General features: G+C 38.7%; 1 protein-coding gene across 1 annotated transcript in view; it reads left to right on the plus strand.

Annotated features, from left to right (window-relative positions):
* The window catches only part of TNIP3 (TNFAIP3 interacting protein 3), a 51,374-nt gene extending 42,592 nt beyond the window's left edge, over positions 1-8,782 (plus strand). The window contains exons 11-12 of the mRNA XM_050792646.1: positions 2,330-2,390; positions 8,375-8,782. Coding sequence (XP_050648603.1) covers positions 2,330-2,390; positions 8,375-8,406 — 93 coding nt within the window. The 3' untranslated portion in view covers positions 8,407-8,782. The remainder of the gene's footprint in view (positions 1-2,329; positions 2,391-8,374) is intronic.
* Positions 8,783-9,201: the final 419 nt, after the last annotated feature.

Here is a 9,201-nt window from a genome sequence, read left to right on the forward strand (position 1 = left end):
CGCCTCCCGTGTTCACGCCATTCTCCTGCCTCAGCCTCCCGAGTAGCTGTGACTACAGGCGCCTGCCACCATGCCTGGCTAATTTTTTTTTTGTATTTTTAGTAGAGATGGAGTTTCACCGTGTTAGCCAGGATGGTCTCGATCTCCTGACCTCATGATCCTCCCGCCTCAGCCTCCCAAAATGCTGGGATTACAGGCATGAGCCACTGCGCCCAGCCTCCTTTTTTTTTACTTTATCTGTTTGCTTACTTTTCAGTCTTTACCAATAACATTAAATTTTTTTTTTCAAGATTGTAGAAGTCAACTCAGATTGTGAGAAACACAAAGAGAAATTTACTGTAGGAGTGAATTAACCTATAGAAGTTGGCTTCTACAGGTTGAGGGATTATTCTTACGAAATATTCTTATGAAAGATTAACTATGAAACCAGTCATTCACATTTACCTAAGAGTACAAATTATTGTTTCTGTCAAATCTTTATTTGTGGAAAGAAGGAAGGAATTCACCTACTACAGCTAATCAAGCATTCCCTGTCAATTAAAAAAGGCAAGGCAGTCCAGGTCACATAAAATTGTCACCAAATAAAGGCCTATATTTGAAAAAGGACTCCAAGCCATGTAGAATAGCCTACATTTTTTTTCTTTTTTCTTTTCTTTTTTTTTTTTTTTTTTGAGAAGGGGTCTTACTCTGTCGCCCAGACTGTAGTGCAGTGGTATGCTCTTGACTCACTGCAACCTCCACCTCCTGGGTTCAAGCGATTCTCCTGCCTCACCCTCCCGAGTAGCTGGGACTACAGGCACACAACACCACGCCTGGCTAATTTTTGTAATTTTAGTGGAGATGGGGTTTCTCCATATTAGCCAGGCTGGTCTCAAATTCCTGACCTCGTGATCTGCCTGCCTTGGTCTCCCAAAGTGCTGAGATTACAGGTGTGAGCCACTACGCCTGGCCAGAATGGCCTATATTTTCAAGCAGTAGTCTGATGAAAAAAATCTCAGCATAACAGTAGAATTTACAACCAAATCCTCAAGTTAATTTAAAAATAAGATTTCATGTTTCTTGCCTATATTGAAGGCTGAATTAAGTCACATGCTACAGTGTTGGTAACATTACAGGATATTTACCTTCTTTTGGCAACCCTCCTGGAATGTAAAACTGAGGCTCACATCACTTATCCTATGTGTTATTTGAGACGTCTAAAAATAAACGAGAAGATAAAAAACAGAGGTGATCTCATTTCCTCTTCTAGCTTTTTCATAAGCCAGAGGAGCCAAGGGCCTAGGTGTCTAGAGTGGGGGGTACAGTGGGGTCAAACTGCACTAAAAGCAGCATTTCTCAGTGTCTTGTTGAGTAATTGAACTTCGTAGGTGACTTTCAGCGGTCTGACAGCCTTGTAAATGCTCTCTGTTGACTCATGTTAGAAAAATTTTCCTCAAGTTATTTTTAGGAGATAATTGAATTACAGAACAAAAAAATCTATATTCTCTGTGCCTTGTGGAGAAGTAGGAGGCAGGGGTGAGCATTCAGAGCAGAAAGACAGACCTGCTTTGTGGGCAGGTAAAGCTGAGATTGCTCCATTCCTAGGGGTTAAATACAGAGGTCCGGGCCTTGAAGATATCTTGATAATTTAGGCCTATGGGTTTACTATTTATTCAATGCAATCTGTTTGGCATTCAATATCTAGCTGTTCTTAACTGGTGTAAACCTAGGAGAAAATCCCAAGAGAAAAATCTTGTCTCTGTAGACTAAACTATACGAGCAATTTAGAAGACAGGTTCTGCTGGCTTGGTTCTTCAGAATAGAAAAAAGGGAAAGATTTGCCCTCCTTCACCATCCTGAACTTCTATCAATGCCAAGTCCCTATTTAATAGCTTAGATTTCCTTCCTTAAACGATTAGAAAACTTGTATTAAGCTTTTTTTTTCCCCCTGGCCTTCTCATTGCCTCTAGTGTGAGGGTCTCAAAAAGAGTATTTGTTGATGCTAAGTTGCTTTGTTTTATTGATGGGTTGTAGTAAGTTTTACAAGTGTTTATACTTCTGCAGATATTCAAAACACATCTGTTTCAGAGAAAAAAAAGAAAACATGTCACAACCTCAAAGTAGTAGAAATTCTGGCCAAACACAGAGTGAATTTAAGAGGGGGTAGGGAGAGATGATGGCAGTGATGGGGGATAAGCAGGATGAGTGAGGTTGGCAATAGGTTTGGATAGAAATTACTTTTGTGTTACCTGCTTAATAAAAGCCACATAGCCTAATTGTATTTTTGACATGCCACTATGTTTGGTTTGAAGTCCATATTGCTATAATAATGTTTTATTGTTCCACACAGCCAGACTATCAGTGGTATGCTCTTGACCAGCTTCCGCCAGATGTACAACACAAGGCAAATGGTAAGACCACAGCTGTATTGAGCATTCTTTCACGTTTACATCTTAATGGGATCTTTTTGGGATGTTTACTCAACATACATTCATTCGTACTTGGGGAGGACTTACTATAAAGTTGTGTTACATACATAACTTTAATTTGATGCACCTGGGGTTAAATTGAACTCCTTAAGACACAGAAAATGTGCAAATACAGAAATGCATGAACTTCAATGCTGGCTTCTGTTCCTTTTTCAGTCTCAGAGTCAGAATTCCATCTGGGGTTAGAAATGAAAACTGTAAGCAGAGCTGTATTATAACAACAACAAAGTTCTGCAATTGTACTACAAAGTACAGATGCACACCCACTATTCCAAGTTGAGTTTGCTAGACAGATGTTTTAAATGTCACTGGCAGACAGACAGAGGAAACCAAAGGCTCAGAACTGTGTTCCCTTATGACTAAATGTCAGACTCCAAGGCAGGGTTCTTAGTTTAGGCCAGGGTTGCCCACAACGCCCACCTCAAAGTATGCTGGGAAAAACTAAAAGTCACTTATGAAGTACTCACAACTAAGATTACTTTTTTACATCTTATTTTTTTATTGGTTTAACATTTTCTTTTTTGTTTCTAGAATCTGCTATACTTTCTACTGCTTCTTTCTATGGTCTTGTGAGGCCACCCGGAAGCAGGCTGTATATACTGAGCTATAATCAAAATCCCACTTCTATTCTCATCACGTATACATAATCAAAAGTTAGAAATGTCTGCTGCATGTTTAAAGTCTCATATGGCACACACCTGGGACTCTCACTTGTTAATTTCCAAAGATTTGAATCTATCTAAAAATGCTGAAGATGAGCTCTATAGTCTAATTTCAGGCCATTCTTGAAATTTGATCTCATTTGAAGTCAGAGCTGAGATCACAGAAATTTAGTTTTTAATACAAGGAGTCTGTTATGGAGTGTAAATAGGAAGCCAGGGATACCACATGTAGTTTTGCAGGTTGTGAACTTTACAAGTCTAAGGGGTGCATAATGGTCATCTATGTGGATGGAGCCTGCAATCTGGACAGCTGTACACAGCAGCAATGGGTGTGGCAAAGACCATAGATTATAACAGCATCATAGAAAAGAAATATGAAATGTGAGAACTCCATAATAAAATGTCCAGGTATTTATCAAAACTCTATAGGACTCTCTTTTTTCTTTGCTTTCTACTACAAATATAGCCAGAGGTTTTAATGAAGTTCTTGAGTTCCAACAATAATGGAGTTCTTTTATTAGAAAGGCATACCATTAACCAGAATGAGTGTTGCATAATATATGCAATTTTAAAATCTATTATTGTATAATTGCAGAATTGCTACCCAATTATAATTTTCCATTTTATATTGCTCTGGAATGACTATTAAAGATATTTTCTTTCTGAATTGGAGTTTAATCACTAGAAAATACAATTACTTAGTACGGAACTTAGTAATATCATAAGGTCATTTATATATCATTATTGAATTCTCCCTGGACCAATATTACACAAGCTAGTGATTACATAAAATAGAAACGAATTGTGATGACATTCAGAAACTAAATAGAATACGCAGTAATGAAACGTTGTAGTCAGTGTATGAGACGTACTGATTTTTGTCTAGCTAGGAAAAATGTAGTGAGCTTTGTGATGTATAAGCATACCATGTAACAGTGTCTACAGATGTAAAACTACAACAAAAAAATCTCTATGATGTACCAACCTAAGCTTTGTTTCTGTTTTTTTTTTTTTTTTCTGAGACAGTCTCACTCTGTCACCCAGGCTGGAGTAGTGCAGTGGTATGATCATAGCTCACTGTACGCTTGAACTCCTGGGCTCAAGAAATCATCCCACCTCAGTCTCATGAATAGCTAGGGCTACAGGCATGAACCACCATACCCAGCTAATCTTTATTTTTATTTTTTTGTTCAGAGGGAGTCTTGCTCCATCTCCAGCCTATTGCCCAGGCTGATGTCGAACTCCTGGCCTCAATTGATCCTCCTGCCTTGGGCTCCCAAACTGCTGAAATTTCAGGTGTGAGCCACCACACCCGGCCTGTTTTTAAAGAGTTGTTTATTTCAGTCTTCGCAACAATGCTATAAAATAGGTTTTGTTTTGCACTATTTAACACATGGGGAAACCGAGGCTTAGAGAATTTATGTAACACCTAAATCACACAGTTAATAAAATTTCACACACGGATTAGATTATTTGATATATAGGATTCTAAAACCTATGGTTTGAATTATATAGTACAGTGCGCCTCTTATTGTACCCCTCTCACTTTATTAAAATTTTCTAAAATTATAAATACAAAAATGAGAATGGGTCTCTAACACAGATAATAATATGACTAGCGTTTAATCCTCAATAATCTCATCTTCGTATGAACTCACAGCATGCTACTCATTTGACATTTAGAATATCACAAGTAAAAGACACAGTACTATGTAAGATTAAGTGTGTAATAAATATGTTATGAACTAACTTGTGCATGGACAGCCCTGGTGGAACCTGACCAGGGGTATGTTATCATTTGAAACCCATCCTTCTCCATACCAACACAACTCTGCAACTAACTATGGCTGGCCAGCAGCAGGCAAGAGGGCTGATCGTAGTTAGGGCACCACCAAAAAATTCCTTACTTAAAAATCTACCTGTTTGGGATTCCTATGCCTCCTTTACTAGCTTCCACATTTGATGTATTTCATAGCTCAAGCCATGTCATAAGAATTGGCAAGAACTCTGAAATCACTCGTCACAAATGACGGATGTGTCATAATTTAATTTCAGTAGTGGTTTTTGCTGGTTTGGGGTTCATTTAATTAAAAAGGTCCTTTTAATCTGTTGGTGTAACTGAATTGTTCAGAATTCTCATAAAATAATTTTGTGGTATTGATTATTAAGAAATCACTGGTTTAAGGCCAGACGTGGTGGCTCATGCCTATAATCCCAGCACTTTGGGAGACCAACGCGGGTGGATTGCTGGAGCCTAGGAGTTCAAGCCCAGCCTGGGCAACATGGTGAAATGCCGTCTCTACAAAAAAATACAAAAATTAGCCAGGTGTAGTGGCATGTGCCTGTAGTCCCAGCTATTTGGGAGACTAAGGTAGGAGGATCACATGAGCCCAGGAGGCCAAGGTTGCAGTGAGGTGAGATCACACCGCTGTGCTCAAGCCTGGGTGACAGAGAATGACTCTATCTCAAAAAAAAAAATAAAAATAAAATAAAACTTCATGCATTTTAAAAGGTATGGCAGATAATGAGTGATTAAATTTCAATGATACCACTAAATCTTCCTCTAACATTTCTGGGGCCTAGAGCAAGAATAAGTGGAGAGCTACATCCTATATGTGTAAATCTCATGAATCAAGCATAGAAACTGTTAAAGTATAATCTATCCTCCTACCTTGATAAACATACATGTAAAACCAAAGTACAATTTACAATGCTCAGATTCAAAACCAGTCTGTGACAGGACAAGGTGGCACAGGGAGACCTAAGCCCTGACCTCTTGCCTGGGACCCTCCACCTTCTCTCCCCACCCTCCCATCATAAGGACTCTTGAGTGCAAACTTGAAGACAGCCCAGTTGGGACATCCCAGCCTTGTCCATACACCCCTCACCACTCTACAAACAGCACTCTTTCGACAGCCTTCAGGCTGGGAAGAGGACCACATGAGTCTGGGAAGCTGGTCCAGAATCACTTGGGCAGGGACTTCAGGGGTATACATTTGGGTGCCAGGAGCTTGTTCTGGAGGAAGGGTTGCTCACACTGTGAGGAAGGGTGTGGCTGGAGGAGGGCCAGAGCAGAGTCCTCTATAATGTGGGGACCCCAGTGAAGGGCTTCCTGACTAGGGACTGAGGGTGGTAGGTGGTGAGTACCATGGCGCACAGTCTGCCAGTTAACTAATTTCCAGCTTTGCTCTCAGTTACTGTCTGTGGTTACTGTAGAATGCTTTGGAGACACATTGAAAATCAACCCTTCTTTCAAAAACTAAATATTTTAAATGAAGGGTTTCGAATGTTTTCAAGTCATTTGAGACTTGGCTTTCTCTTGGTATAACATTAAATAATGGTGTTTTTAATACATTGAAGTCCACAGATATTAATGGGTTACAGTTTTTGTTTAGAAACATGTGATTTTACAAAGAACATTTTCATCTTGTTTCATCTGTTATCAGAATGAGATGCAAAATGACTTCCATGTTTATAGAACAATTATGTCATAACAGAGTTAGTATAACCTTAAAAAACATGTTGTTTTTCCTTCCTTTCTGAAATGTCAAAAAGCTATGGTTTCTGATTGCACTGCATGCCAGTCACTTCTGTACATTCCAAATTTTTCATAGGTTACAGAGTTATGCTTTGTCTAATGAGCCAGACCTGGATTATTAATGTATCTAGAAAGGCATAAAATGTAGGGATATGAAACTGTGTTGTGAAATTATTTCTTTACAATATAGAAGATCAAAGCCTAAATATTATAATTAGCTTTTACTAATGTCTATTAATAACCAACTAAACAAATACTGACTAGATTTGTCTCCTAGGATTGCCATAACAAAATACCACAAACTGGGTGGCTTAAAATAGAAAAACTTTTTTTTTTTCCCCAGCTCTGAAGGTTAGATATCCAAAAATCAAGATGTTGGCAGGGTCAAGCTCCCTCCAAGTCTTCTAGGGGAGGAGACTTCCTTGCCTCTTTCAGCTTCTAGTAGCTCCAGGTATTCCTTAGCTAGTGGCAGCATCACTGCAATCTCTGCCTCGGTCTTCACATGGCCATCTTCCTTCTGTGTCCAGATTTTCCTCTTCTTACATGTACACCAGTCATAGTGGATTGAGGCCCTCCTCCCACCCTCACTGTACATTTAGGGAAATTCTGCCTTCCCTTCAAGAAACTAAAGATCTATCTTTGTTTTTTGTTCAGATTTCCATCCTGCCATGGATTATCTCATGGGCCACAGCCTCTCTCCATCTAAAATATGAGGCTATTGATCTTTAATTCTATACCTGTTTCACAAGAGCACTGTCCAAACTGAAGAGGAGTTAATTTTAAAATATTTAAGATACCAAGGGAGAGGTATCATTAGTGGATTAAATGTTAACTTTAGATTGGTTAGATCAATGAATTTATGCTTCTGGGTTCAAATTTATGGTCACAACATATTAGATACCTTTTTAACATAATGACCACAGTCCTCAGCAACATAATTTTTCAGCCTGGAAAAGTAACTTATTATCTTCCTATTTGCTTTATTTTTTGTTACCAAAATGTTAGTTTAGCAGGTCTTTGGTATACCAAATGAGGGCAACAAGTACAAAACATTCAGCATGTTTTTAAGTTATCACGGATAAGGATAACACTTTGTTTCTTGGCATTTCTATGATTTTTTTTTTTTTTTTCCTGTTGCCATGAGTAAACTTATTTGACTTTGTCTTTCATGTAGTATTAATTATCAAATAGTATTCAATCAAAATATTCCAGATTTTTCATATCGGTCTTCATGATACACCAACAAATCTTTCTATATGATATTTTCTATAGCTTTGGCAGTAAGGTACCCAGTACCATATCTTAAAAGATAATATTTTGCAAGTTTTCTTTCTCTGGGGTAAGTACTGAAACTAACCTAAGTCATATATATGACTTACTTTCACATGCCCAAGCCAAAATGCCAGCAAGAGTGAGAATTAGTGTAGAACATTGCGCTTCAGGCATAATTAGAACGAGGCCACAACTGATTTCACAAAATGGTAAGCATATGTCAATGCTTAAAATAATAACCCTCCATTTCCCGCTTCTTGATTTCTCAGTGTAAACTTGTGGGGAGCTCATGAATATAACATAACTCTTTTTTTTTTTTTTTTTTTTTTTTTTTTTTTTTTTGCCATCCTGGAACTTTATGTCAGCCTTAAGCCAGAAGAAGGCAATGAAATGTTAATTTTTAATCTAAAACATTTTCCTACTGTTTTCCATAGGTTTCTCCTCAGAAAAGAAAGTCAATCAGTAGAAGTACACACTAACAGAGAGGGACAACAGGCAACGGAGGACCGTGGCTGAGGACCCTCTTCTTTGTTTATACAGAGGCTTGTTTCTGCCACGAAGGCACATCATCTACCCTGTTATTTGTGCCTGGTCATGTTTCCCTTTGGCCTGAATACAGGAAAAGGCTTCTGACAGCTGAGATCCTGATCAAATCGGAGGAGTCCGTTATTATACAACCAAATACAACTTCCGGTTTCCTTGAAATGAGACTCGGCAGATGGATGATGCACGACTCCCTGAAAATCTCTTCAGCATATTGCTGTTTGATGCACAAAAAGGATTCTACGATTTAAGCAGCTCAATGTTTGGTGCAGGGATATTGTATGTTGATTTAAAGTGCATATATACGTGTGTGTGTGTGTGTGTGTGTGTGTGTTTCCTGGGGTAAAAATTTCTGCAGTTGTAAATTTTTAACATTGCTCCCAGTCTTTTTCCACAGGGCCTTAGTTCTTTAGCCATTTGACCAGATATCGTTGACCTCAGTGAACCTAAACATAGAATGGAAGAGGTGTATAAATCTCGTTAAATTAAATAAGTGGTTCAATCTGAATAAAATCGTAAATTGGAAGCTATTCCTTAAACAGAACATTTCTTTAAGATGATGAGAAATTGTGAGCCTGCTTCACAAGAATTGATTATGAAAGATGAAGTCTTGGGCTGGGTGCAGTGGCTCATGCCTATAATCCCAGCACTTTGGGAGGCCGAGGTGGGCGGATTGCTTGAGGCCAGCAGTTCTAGACCAGCCTGGCCAACACGGTGA

Source organism: Macaca thibetana, chromosome 5 (genome assembly GCF_024542745.1).
Source record: "Macaca thibetana thibetana isolate TM-01 chromosome 5, ASM2454274v1, whole genome shotgun sequence".
Taxonomy (NCBI): Eukaryota; Metazoa; Chordata; class Mammalia; order Primates; family Cercopithecidae; genus Macaca; species Macaca thibetana.